General features: G+C 45.6%; 1 protein-coding gene across 1 annotated transcript; it reads right to left on the bottom strand.

Annotated features, from left to right (window-relative positions):
* Positions 1–8734: 8734 nt before the first annotated feature.
* LOC125539961 (GTPase activating protein 1) lies at positions 8735–10419 on the bottom strand. The gene is made up of 3 exons (XM_048703515.2): positions 10069–10419; positions 9799–9894; positions 8735–9520 (listed from the first exon to the last, which is right to left on the bottom strand). The coding sequence occupies exons 1-3, from the start codon at positions 10180–10182 to the stop codon at positions 9218–9220; spliced, it is 513 nt and encodes a 170-aa protein (XP_048559472.1). The 5' UTR covers positions 10183–10419; the 3' UTR covers positions 8735–9217.
* Positions 10420–13575: the final 3156 nt, after the last annotated feature.

Genomic DNA, 13575 nt, shown 5'->3' with positions numbered 1-13575 from the left:
TGATCTCATCCGGGACTCCGAACAACCTTCGGTACATCAAATCACATAACTCATAATTTGTTCACCCACCGTCTTATTTGCTATCATGAGAGAAGCCTCTAGTGAAACCTATGGCCCCCGGGTCTATTTTCCATCATATAATCTTCTGTTTTCATCATACAAGTTCTAGTTTCCATCATATTAGTTTCCGATCTACTATTTTGCAATCTTTTACTTTCCGATCTATAAACCAAAAATAAAAAATATATTTACTCTACCGTTTATCTATCTCTATCAGATCTCACCTTTGCAAGTAACCGTGAAGGGATTGACAACCCCTTTATCGCGTTGGGTGCAAGTTGTTTGGTTGTTTGTGCAGGTATTCGGTGACTTGTTTGTTGTCTCCTACTGGATTGATACCTTGGTTCTCAAAACTGAGGGAAATACTTACTCTACTTTGTTGCATCACCCTTTCCTCTTCAAGGGAAAAACCAACGCAAGCTCAAGAAGTAGAAACCTACACCAGGTTTAGAGGATGTTCAAGTAGGTAGCGTTCACGACTTATCTGAATGACCCCTTGGTTGATTTGAAGTGTTAATTGTATTTTGGGGGATTATTACTGTTTAACAAGCAAGCTGATGATCCTTGGTATATTGCATACCAAGATGAGTCAATCCAGTGGGGTATAGAGAAGATGGCATTGGAGGAGGCGGTGGCTAACTTGGGTCTTGAATTAGGCAGCAACAACGGATTGATTATTGAGCTGAAGCGTATTGTTGAGGAGGAAGAAAAGAGAATTGCAAAGCTTCTTTGCAAGGATACGTTGAAACTATAAACTAATCTGGTCGTATTTGGTCATGTGGTAGAGGATCTACAAATGGATGGAGAGGAGAAAGCTAGAGTCATACAAGGACTTGAAGTGAAGGGAGAGGAGAAAAACAGATACATGGTGGCATTTATCATAGTTTTCATCTCTGTACTAGCTTTATATTATGCAACTTAGTTAAATTGAAATATGTAAGAGATCTCCAAATTAGATGGATTGTTGAGTAAGTTTGTAGTCTCGGAACATAGGCAAGATGTGACATCTTGTTAACCCCTTGTTATTAGGATATTTGGTGTGTAAAAGGCCTAGAATTGAGTAGACATTTTATGCCCCGACTATCTTTTTATTAGGGCATTTGATGAAATTTCCTATATCAGGACAGATCATATGCTATTTGGTGTCTACAAATTAGAAATTTCAGGAATTAAAAACATCTTGGACTGTGAACTAGTCCACTTCAAATTTTCCTTACATCTACATGTTTCTTACACCAACATGTTCAAGGCACTAACTTGATAAACATAACAAATAATGCTACTATTAGAACACATTTAAGCACAAATTTCTCTGCCTCTAATTTCTTTTGCTCAACACTAAACTAGTTAATAGCAGCAAAATTTTCAGCATCTTTCTTTAGTAACAACTCAATTTGCATATCCTTCTTCTTGAGAAAATCTTCATTCCAAGCCTTCTCCTGCAGCAATTCCTGATTCCATGCTTTGCAGGCTTCTAATTCACTACGAAGTGCATTTTCTTTCTCTTTTGAGCCGACACACCATGTCACGCAAATCAACCAAGCATTGATTCAAGAACTTGGGAACTTCTGGGTTGAACCATTTTAAGAACTTGCATCCACCAACCTACAGTATTAACACAAATCAGAGTCAAGAATATGTTTTTCTTTTTGGCCCCGAGACGTCGAAAAATGAGAAGAAAAAGGAAATCACCCAAACTCTTGTGTAGTTGAAATATCTCCACCTGGATTGCATCACTCCAAGCAATCCACCTAGAAGCCTTCTCTTTGGACCAACATTGAGGTAGCAAAGAATATTGCAGCAGCTTCTCTCCGTACGATATCGGATAGTAGAACGAGTACTTGTCGTCGTTGCGCCATCCAGCGTCGATGCTAGAACTAGACATGTCCTAGCTTTATGCAAACTTACGAAATTAAACATAAATGTCAGTTGTCGTAAACAAACGCATGAACCAACTCAGTGTGTAGTGGGCAGTAGTGACTGATAAACTAGCTCATAAAACTAGCCATGTCCTTAATCTAATTCCAAAATACTCAGATGATTTGGCGAAGTATGTGCTTACCCACATCACCGGTGATAGAGAGCAGACCTGCTGGCATCGATCTGCCCCCCGATGACCCGCCCAAATCCACGCTATGACGCTCTGTCAAGATCAGGGCCAGCGGCACCCTGTCCAGATCCTCTCCGTGCAAACAACACTAGGAGGCGAGGAGGAAGAATATGAACACGCCTCGACGAGTGGGAACGCGTGTCGATGAAGTGTGGCGAGAGAGAGAGGAGGAGGAAGACCTCAAACGCGTCGGAGACAAGCGTCGTCGAGGAGGTGTGGCGATGGCTGGGTGTGAGGCGCCTTTGTCCAACCGAGATTTAGGGTTCGAGGAGAGAGGGAAAAAGGAGGAGTTGCGGTGGCGCGAGTGAGGTTTTGTGACTTAACTGCAACTCGCTTTGGGTTTATGACATGGTTAACATGGCAGCCCCTATTATCCCAAACTGTCTGCACAGGTCAGAGACGCCCATTACCTTTGACCGGTCAGATCACCCCGCGCATGTGCCTTGCCTGGAACGCTCAGCTCTCATAGTCGATTCACTTGTCAATGTGTTTTGATTGCGAAATGTGCTGATGGATGGAGGAGCCGGGTAGAATATCTTGTACACAAGTTGCTACCTCTTGAGCTTGCGTTGGTTTTTTCCTTGAAGAGGAAAGGGTGATGCAGCAAAGGAGCGTAAGTATTTCCCTTGGTTTTGAGAATCAAGGTATCAATCCAGTAGGAGACTACGCAACAAGCCACTGAATACCTGCACAAACAAACACCAACTTGCAACCAACACGACAAAGGGGTTGTCAATCCCTTCACGGTTATTCGCAAACTGAGATCTGATAGAGATGGATAAACGGTAAAGTAATATTTTTGGTATTTTTGGTTTATGGAACGGTAAGTAAAAGATTGCAAAGTAAGGAAACAGCGACAAAAATTGGCAAGTTGACGGAAAACTAATATGATGTAAAGTAGACCCGGGGGCCGTAGGTTTCACTAGTGGCTTCTCTCAAGATAGAAAATATTACGGTGTGTGAACAAATTACTGCCGAGCAATTGATAGAAAAGCGCAAAGTTATGACGATATCTAAGGCAATGATCATGAATATAGGCATCACGTCTGTGTCAAGTAGATTGAAACAATTCTGCATCTACTACTATTACTCCACACGTCGACCGACTCCTGCCTGCATCTAGAGTATTAAGTTCATAAGAATAGAGTAACGCATTAAGCAAGATGACATGATGTAGTGGGATTAACTCAAGCAATATGATGAAAACCCCATCTTGTTATCCTCGATGACAACAATACAATACGTGCCTTGCTGCCCCTACTATCACTGGAAAGGACACCGCAAGATTGAACCCAAAGCTAAGCACTTCTCCCATTGCAAGAAAAACCAATCTAGTTGGCCAAACCAAACCGATAGTTCGAAGAGACTTGCAAAGATATAAAATCATGCATATAAGAATTCAGAGGAGATTAAATAATATTCATAGATAAGCTGATCATAAATCCACAATTCATCGGATCTCGGCAAACACACCGCAAAGGAGTATTACATCGAATAGATCTCCAAGAACATCGAGGAGAACTTTGTATTGAGAATCAAAGAGAGAGAAGAAGCCATCTAGCTACTAGCTATGGACCCATAGGTCTAAAGTAAACTACTCACGCTTCATCGGAGAGGCAATGGTGTTGATGTAGAAGCCCTCCGTGATCAATTACCCCTTCGACGGGACGCCAAAAAAGGCCCCAAGATGGGATCTCACGGGTACAAAAGGTTGCGGCGATGGAAAAGTGGTTTCATGGCTCCCCTGGATGTTGCGGCGAAAGAATTAGGCCAGGGGAGCTACGAGGGGCCCACAAGGTCGGGGGCGCACCCTCCGCCCTTGTGGCTGCCTCGAGGCTCCTCTTACTTGCACTCCAAGTCTCCTAGGTGTCTTCTGGTCCAAGAAAAATCATCGCGAAAGTTTTATTCCGTTTGAACTCCGTTTGGTATTCCTTTTCTGCGAAACTCTAAAACAAGGAAAAATAGAAACTGGCACTAGGCTCTAGGTCAATAGGTTAGTCCCAAAAATCATATAAAATAGCATATTAATGCATATAAAACATCCAAAACAGATAATATAATAGCATGGAACAATCAAAAATTATAGATACGTTGGAGACGTATCACAAGTACATTGGAGAAAATGAGAATTTCCCAGTCGAGGCTTAATCCGACCGGGATGACCTTCTATAGGGGTGGTCCCTTGCATCTGTGCCAAACAACTCGTGTAAATTACCTTGTTACTTGTATCCAGTGACGATAAGAACTTTCGATGGGGGTCCCTGTCCTTCGAGGTGGTCGACCTCAAGAGTGAGTCCGACACCATCTTCGGGCGGTCGGCATACGCGAAGTTCATGGCCCGTCCTAGCTACGCATACTTGAAGCTTAAAATGTCGGGCCTCAAGGGTGTGATTACGGTCTTGGGTGACTCGAGGCATGCAGAAGAGATTGCGAACCTAAACGCCAGCATGGCGGAAGCAAGTGGTGCAAAAGTGGAGTTTGTCTCATACAAGCTCGCCGTTGATCCGACTGAGATGCATATGGAAAAGAAATCGACTCCTGAGCGGTCCTTCCATTCAGTAACAGGCACAAAAAATATTCAAGTGCATCCCTGCGATCCCTCCAAGATGGCTAATATTGATGATGACCTGGACCCGAAATAGGAAAGCGAGCTCGTCAACTTCCTCCGTGAGAATTGGGATATTTTTGCGTGGCATCCATTTGACACGCCTCGAATCCCAAGGGAGCTGACTAAGCACCGACTGAACATGTATCTAGGAGAAAAACCCTTCAAGCAGACTCCTCGTCGGTTTGTTGATCCTAAGAGCGAGGCCGTGAGATTCATCACAGAAGTAGAGCACTCAGAGTGGGTGGTAAACCCAGTTGTCGTCCCCCAAAAGGATGGAACTTGGCATACCTGCATGGACTACAGGGATGTCAATCGAATGTGTCCCAAGGACCATTTCCCTTTGCCTCATATTGATCAGATTGTGGACTCCACGACTGACTACGGGAGATTATGATTTCTGGATGCTTATTCCGACTATTATTAGATCAAGTTGAAGGAGACAAATCAACTGAAGACTACATTCATCACTCCATTCAGAGTATTTTGCTATGTTACAATGCCTTTCGGTCTGAAGAATATTGGAGCCACTTACCAGCATACCATCCAGACTTGCCTACACAAGAAGATTCCCCGCAATGTTCAGGCCGGAAAAGCTCCTTCACGTTCACTCGTTGGAGCGATCGAGTCAATCCAAAGCCTCGCATCCTCCGACAGCTTCCCACATATCATGTTGGGGCCCACCACATGCACTCAAAGTCCAGTGAAGGCGTACAAAGGCTTCAGGACCACCCATTAATCTACATGCACCCCCCTCGATTTTTAGGGGGGGCACCCTAATTAGCGCATAACCCATCCCTAATCCTCTACGTAACCTACTGCCTGCTTTCCAAATCGGGGCATGCCAGCTTGTCAAAAATCGAGTGTTTGCACGCACGCTCGCAATAGCAGCGCCCATGCTTATGTTGATGGCATCGTTGTGAAACCGGCTATGGCCTCAAAAGAGTGTTGACACTGCTTCCAAACTTCCATAAAGCGCTATCCATGATCATCAAAAGAGCTAAACCTAGTTTGACAAGGAACAAACATGGGTTGATATTTTGTAAAAAAATCTCTTAGTTTTCTCCACATGTACATATCCATCCTTATTATAGAAACGACATAGTAGGGCCTTCCTCACTGTTTTTGCTAGATAAAAAAAGAGTTCACATCTAGTGTCTAGATAACAAGATGCACACAACTCACAAAAAAACTGCGGAACATATTGAAAAATGATGACAACCTCAAATAAAGGCTACAAGAACATCTTAAGGTGATGGAGCATCATTTTGAAGACTTAAGCTTCACCCAAGTTGAGTGAACACGTCATTGCACTAGTCACCCGCTCCACTTGTGTACATGCCAAACATAACCAACTGTTAGTGCTCTGGTTATTGGAGTAAAGAACATGTACTTGACCATTGTGTGCATGAGTAAATAGCTTGCAATGGTGAAAACATTTTTCTCTTATGCAATTTTACTTTATCTTTGGTTTGTGTCGAAGACACTGGTACCTACATTGGGTCCATTCCCCATGCTCCCTAATGGTTGCATGGGTCTAAACAAACCCAACATAACATGGGCCAATTGATCGGCTATGATCCTTTGGTAAATTTTCTGAGAGCCCCAGCCACAAAGCATGCAATCGATGGATCTCCAAGAGGTGCAGGTTCGCACTGGTCTGGTTTACTAAGGGTGTGGATACAAAGGCAGGAGACAAGGAGGCGGTCACTGGTAGTAAGTAAATGGTGAGGCTTCTTCAACAGGAGGTAGCGGAATGTTTAAACCTTAGAATACAAAAGCTTATGCTACAATACATGGTACGAGTCCAATTTAGAGACTCTAGCAAACCGACACAAAGTTAGTATCGCCTCAAGTAACAACTACTTGTTTGGCCATGCCTCTGGACCTTAGACTTGCACTACATCGAGCAACATGCATTGTTTAGAGAAGGATACCAGGATGAAGAGTGCCGGTGAGCTTGACACTCGTGGTGGGCTATTATGCGGAATAAAGCGACATAGTGTAAGAATAGCCCACCGTGAGTGTCTAGGATTTGGTGAGGTTGGCGCTCGATCTTAAGGAGTTGCTAATAAGAGGACAAGGCGACAATGCATCGGACTATATGTGACCCGCCCTAGGGAAGACTCCAGGTCTACCGATTGTGTTGATGCAAGATCATCACGGACGCACTCCCATAGAATTCATGCATCTATATTTGTAGAAGTCTGAGTGGAAGCGTCCGTCTCACGATAGGGATGCCTACGTGTTTATATGGGTAATATGAAATTGCGGGGATTGATATGAGATTATTCCTTTATTTATAAGAAGTCTATACAAGGAAACAACCAGAAATTACCGCATATAGAACAACTACAACCCACACACGCACTTGAGATATTCACCACCCAAGTCCAATTGAACAACAACAAACATGCATTCAACTTGGTGTTGAAAGTCATGGAAATTCTGAAAAAACATCATATTTATTTTTAAGCAGATAAATCCATGAAAATTTGCTAAAATCGTCAATAAGCATACATAGTAGTTATAACGGCCAACAAAGGCAAGACCCGATCCTCATACATGAGAGAAAGTATAAGCTCTAAAGGAGCAATAGACACACTACTTGAGCAATGATAGCACAACTGATGAGATTTTCCCTTTTGACAAGCATCACAAATCGAATCATCGCCTTTACTTGAGAAAGACAATTTATTATTTCTAAGAATCTGTCAAACCACTATAAATGATGGATGCCAAAGACGCCTATGCCATCGGGGAGATGCAGGTTTGCTTGCGCTAAGCACCTGCTTTGACTCCTCTAAAAGCACATTTTGGAGGGGATAGAGGCCACCTACTCGTTATTGAAGAAGAATTCTTCCCGTGCCCTGATCCTTAACATAAAAGGAAATTAGGACGAATCTCCAAATAGGCATGATTATCATCAGTACGTTTAGAAGCAGAAACATGACTTTTAGAAGCCTTTGGAACATGCAAGATATTACCAAGATGAATTGGACGGTCAATATGTATTTCCATATGAAAATACATATGATCAATATGCATTTCCATACCTTGACCACTTGCCGTATGCACTTGTTCATCGCTGATGTAGCGATCACGTAGAGTAAGTTTGTCAAGTTCACCCATGATGTGATCAGTAGCACCAATATCGACATACCAGTTGGTATCAACTCCATAGGAGGAGGCGGGTGTGGCATTCACCTGTTATGCTGGGGCGCTACAAAATTTCGGAGCGTGGTGATTTGTTCAGTTGAGACGACCAAGACTGAGGGGGCAGACTTGGCGGTCTCATGTGAGTGAGCATCAAGACTAAATAGAAGACCCAAGTTCAAACTGCCAAGGTGGAGTATGTTAAAATTATTGTTGATATGTGTATAAGGCTACAATTGTACTTGTTGTATGTGAAAGGCTACATGTTTAATGCATGATGAGAAGAAGCACCAACATTGGCCATGGCAGGGGAGGCCGGATTGGCCATGGCGCGAAGTTCAAGATTCGACGACCTCAGCGGGTTTTGCCATCATTGCACTATTCTGGTTTAATGCATGATGAGAAGAAGCACCAACAGTCGTATACCACGAGAATACAGTATATGCGTTGATCTATGAACCCTGAATCCTCTTTAAGAAATGTAGTCTTCAATCTTCATGCCTTCTTTTCGTAATGGTCTGAGTTGTGAATCACATATGCATAAGAGAACTGCTACACAAACGATGGGATGTGCCTGATTTCACCTCAGTTCACCTGGGTCGCACCGATCGATCACAGGGTCGTGTGAAAATCGCCCTGCAAAGCGTCTGTGGACAGTAATTTCGTATGCATAATTATAAGAGGTAAATACTCCCTATGTAAATTAATATAAGATCGTCCAGATCACTACTTTAGTGATCTAAATGATCTTATATTAGTTCACAGAGGAAGTAATATACAAGCATGGTTTGACGATCAAGTCAAGACGGTGTTCAAGTCTCTGAGCATTACGCGTCTATACACAGAAGTTGCATATCGTTACGCGTTGCAAATCAAGATCACCGCAGAAATTTCCCTGAAACAAAAGAAAATTCTCCTTCAGAAACCAGACCTACTCTTCGATCTGCAACTGCAATTAATCACCCGTCACCGACTGACTAGCATCGGCAACCAAGGTTCGGAAAAGCCAAGACTGTTCAGCACATTGTAGCCTTTCCTCTCGCGATCGCAGATGCAGAACACATCAAGCAAGCAAGGAGGATGGATTGGAAGCCTGAGACACTTTACGCCCCTGCCATCACCTCTTTGTTTCTTCGGTCCGTCTTAGGAAGTTCGACCACACTGACGGCGGTCATACTATCGCAACATCTAAATCCTAGCTTAAGCTTCGATTCTAAACATAATTTACCCCAGCTTTTCACTTGACAAAGAACTCTGCAAAAAGCAGAGAGTGCACAGAGAGTTAATTAAAAGCCTGATGCGCCCTTGGAGCCTGGGATGTCGATCCACTGGAGCTGGAGCTCGACCTCCCCGCACTCGACGTTCCTCAGCCTGAGCACCACGTCCTGCTTCACCGTGCCCTCGGACAGGTAGACGGCGCTCTCCTCGGCGAGGCAGTTCTGCCGGTTGGGCACCAGCTTCTTCACCACGGTGCCGTCGGCGACGCCCTGCAGCTGGATCCTCATCGTCGCGGCCTCCACCAGCGGGCCGATGTCCAGCTCCGCGTTGCCCATCGGGTCGTCGAAGAATGTGTCCTTGTCGAACACGTCCTGCACAGGAACAAGAAGCAATGAGCTGGTTCTCAGGCAGCTGTCTCTCATCCAGTCACCATTTCGGCTGCTTGTCTGTACTGTACCCCGCGTTTCCAGAATGTTCACCTTCCTTTCCTTTTGTGCAAAGGCATTGTTATTATTTTCCTTTCTTTCTCTTTTTTGCAGGGAGAAAATTGATTGCGTTTCACGATTCGGTTTAGGAGATTTCCCAAAAATCGATCAAAATTTTCGTGCCATGCGAGAGAGAAAAAGGGGAAAGAGAAAGGAACACATACCAGTTTGACAGGAATGGTGGGATCTTCGACGGAGAGGGTCAGCTCGTCGTTCCACTCCGGATTGATGCTCTTCCTCACCACTCGCGTCTTGAGCTTCTGCGAAAAAATCAGAGCGGAGGAGAACAATCAGGAGGAGAACACTCCAGAACGGGGACCGCGGAGAGGCGATTAATTCTTTCCAAAAGAGGGCTAAATCCGCGGAATCGACAGGCAGATCGACGGTGCCTTGCATCTACACAGCGAGAGAAGGGGGAAAGAGACGGGACGAACCTGCTTGCCCATGCGGACGACGACGTAGGGGTCGCTGGAGCGGAGGTCGCGGATGGCGAGGTTCACCCCGCGCGTCACCCGCACCTTCACCAGCCCGACCAGATGCCCCAGCATGGTGCCGCTCCTCCGCTCCTCCTGCTTCGCGCTCGCGGTCGGTGGTCACTGGTCGGATGAGAAACAAGAGTAATGGCGACTGGCTGGTTGAGTTGGGTTGCAGTTGCAGGCAGGGGACGGCAGCCGCTGCTTTCTCTCCTCTCCACCCTCCGCCCCACCCCCGCTCCTGCTAAATATACTCCGCCGGGTGAGCGACGCCTGCTATGAGACAACGACAACGAGTGACCAGCTCCACCACCTGGAGCGCGTGGACCGTGCTCCAGTTTTGCTACTAGTACTAGTGACGCTTTTTAGGCCTCTTTTGGTTCATAGGATAGGATTATCATAGGAATAGGAATTTTATAGGAAATGAGATGACATGTATCTCAAATCCTATGAGTAAGAATAGGAAACAAGATGTCATTTGGTTGACATCAAAGGAATTTTTCCATTGAGTCTAGCCTCTTTTTTATTTTCCTATGAAATGTGGAGGATAGGAACCAATCCTATGTAGAAATAAGAATCCGTTCCTATGAATCAAAAGGCTCTGGCCTCATTCGGTTTGAAGGATTTTCGTAGGAAAAACGTAGGAATAAGGATTCCAGAGGTATGTATGCATTCGGTTTGTAGGAAATGCGTGCAGGAATTTCGTAGGAATACTACTCATTTTCCGTGTTTTTGGAGGAAACTACATATCCATTCAAAGCTCATTTTACGCGTAGGAACGAGGCAAGTCAATTCCTTAGGATGGCAAGTGCCATCCTATCATATTCCTATACTACTCCTAATTCCTACGTTTTGATTTCCTCCAAACCGAATGAGCCCTCTAAAAAAAAATCCTATAAGAATCATATCCTTTAGAATTCCTCAAAACAAAAGGAGGCCTTATCTTGCCGTGTGGATTGGCGTGGGTGTCTCCATCGGAAAATACATTCCGTTGGCGTTGGGGCGAAATAGTACAGTACATTTCTTCCACTCAACCACTCCCAAATTCACAGTTGGTGCCCGCACCTCTCTCGTCCAGATTTGGTTGGGTTCATGAGAAACATCCCACTGGAAGCCTAGAGCGATCCTATCAAGATGCAAAGTAGAGCGTGGCTTTTGTCGAATTTGTCATCATCAAGAAGTGAAAATGGCCACCAATCAATCAGTCTTCCGGGAGCGAGCGAGTGGAGGACACGGCATTAGCATTTCTGGTCTGCCCCGCCAGGCAAGTTTCGACGCGATTTTCTCAGGAAAATGGAAGGCGAGTCCCGACGTGATTCAAAAGTTCGCCGAAGCTGCACCTTGGGTGCGTCCGCGCTCACTCGTTTTTACAGTAGTACATGCCTGCAGTGGCGGAGCTCGAGCGGAGCCGTTGAAGCAGCCAGCGACTTCTTCGGTTTGGATGTTATGTTGTTGTACAGTGCAATCATGCCATTTCAGAATTGTTTAAGCTTTAAGGAGAAGGATACTAGTGTGGAGTAATAAATCGCTAGGCAGCAAAGGAAATAATGAAAAGTAAGTTTGGCTGGCAAGCAAAAACCTCACGCATTGGGTACAAACCAAATCGATCCGCTCCCCTCCGACTACAAGGCAGCAAAAGAGATTGATCGTAATTCTACGGTTGACACGCTCCTAGAAGCATCTCAACATTTTTTCCCCTGGATTGGAGAGTTAATCCATAAGTAGTCTTTTTCTCAAAAACTTTATCCATTTAAAATTCGAAGAGTTATCAGTCAAACCGGCTCGCTCCTACCCAAATTTGAGCGGTAGCGGGCATGTTTCCTCATTTTGTCTCTTTCTCACGCGTGCATTTCTTCCTTCTCCCGACGCCACAAATGCCACCGCCGCCCTCTGACGCTCCGGTCACCGCTAGAATGGACGCCCGAGTCCTCCCCACCCCCGCCATCCCTTGCCCCCATTGACGGTGATGCTAGATCCGCCGTTGGCCCCAGAAAAGCGATGGTAGGGCACCATGGTGGCATGGCTCGCAGTGGTGTCCGAAAAGGGAGGCACACGACCGCAACCATGCTCAACCCTTCCTCCGCACTAGGCAACCAATGGGTACGTAGAGGCAGCGCTTGCCCAACGATCAAGGAAATGGAGGTCGAGGAGATGAAGAAGAAGACCACAACCACTCCAACGCCATATTACCCCTCCCATCGATCCTACCCCATCTCATCCACCTTAAGCTACCCCCACGCCTCCTCTACCATCCCCTAAGAAGACCGATGTCGGCGACGACGTTCATGCTTGTGAGTTGACATACACAACACCGGAGAGGTAACAATTTTTTATTTTCTTCTAATTATTGGTGTTGCAATTCAAAACTAGTTCAAGATGTTGGGAACCCAATATTTCAAAAAAATTCTTACGATCACGCAATGTCTATCTAGGAGATGCATAGCAACGAGAGGGGGAGAGTATGTCTACGTACCCTTGTAGACCGAAAGCGGAAGCGTTATGAAACGCGATTGATGTAGTCGAACGTCTTCGCAATCCAACCGATCAAGTACCAAACGCACGACACCTCTGCGATCTGCACACGTTCAGCTCGGTGACGTCCCTCGTACTCTTGATCCAGCTGAGGCAGAGGAAGAGTTTCGTCAGCATGACGGCGTGATGACGGTGATGATGAAGTTACCGACGTAGGGCTTCGCCTAAGCACTACATCGATATGACTGAGGTGGAACTCTGTGGAGGGGGGCACCGCACACGGCTAAACAATCAACTTGTGTGTCTCTGGGGTGCCCCATCCCCCGTATATAAAGGATTGGAGGAGGCGAGGGCCGGCCCTCATAGGGCGCGCCCAAGGGAGGGAGTCCTACTCCCTGTAGGAGTAGGTTTCCCCCTTTCCTAGTAGGAGTAGGAGAAGAAGGAAAAGGGAGAGAGAGAGGAAAGGAAGGGGGGCGGCTCCCCACCCAATTCTGATTGGGCTTGGGGGAGCGCCCTCCCCCTTGCCGCCTCCTCCTCTCTCCCCCTAAGGCCCAATAAGGCCCATTGGCCCATTGACTCCTCGGGGGGATCCAGTAACCCCCCGGTACTCCGGTAAATGCACGAACTCATACGGAACCATTTCGATGTCCAAACATAGCCTTCCAATATATCGATTTTTATGTCTCGACCATTTCGAGACTCCTCGTCATGTCCGTGATCACATCTGGAACTCCGAACTACCTTCGGTACATCAAAACACATAAACTCATAATACCGATCGTCATCGAACGTTGAGCGTGCGGACCCTACGGGTCGAGAACTATGTAGACATGACCGAGACTCACTTCCGGTCAATAACCAATACCGGAACCTGGATGCTCATATTGGTTCCTACATATTCTACGAAGATCTTTATCGGTCAAACCGCATAACAACATACGTTGTTCCCTTTGTCATCGGTATGTTACTTGCCCAAGATTCGATCGCCGGTATCTC

This window comes from Triticum urartu, chromosome 2A (assembly GCF_056163025.1).
Source record: "Triticum urartu cultivar PI428250 chromosome 2A, HENAU_Tu73, whole genome shotgun sequence".
NCBI lineage: Eukaryota > Viridiplantae > Streptophyta > Magnoliopsida > Poales > Poaceae > Triticum > Triticum urartu.
Note: the sequence above shows the minus strand (reverse complement) of the source record. Positions and strands in the feature narration are given on the sequence as shown.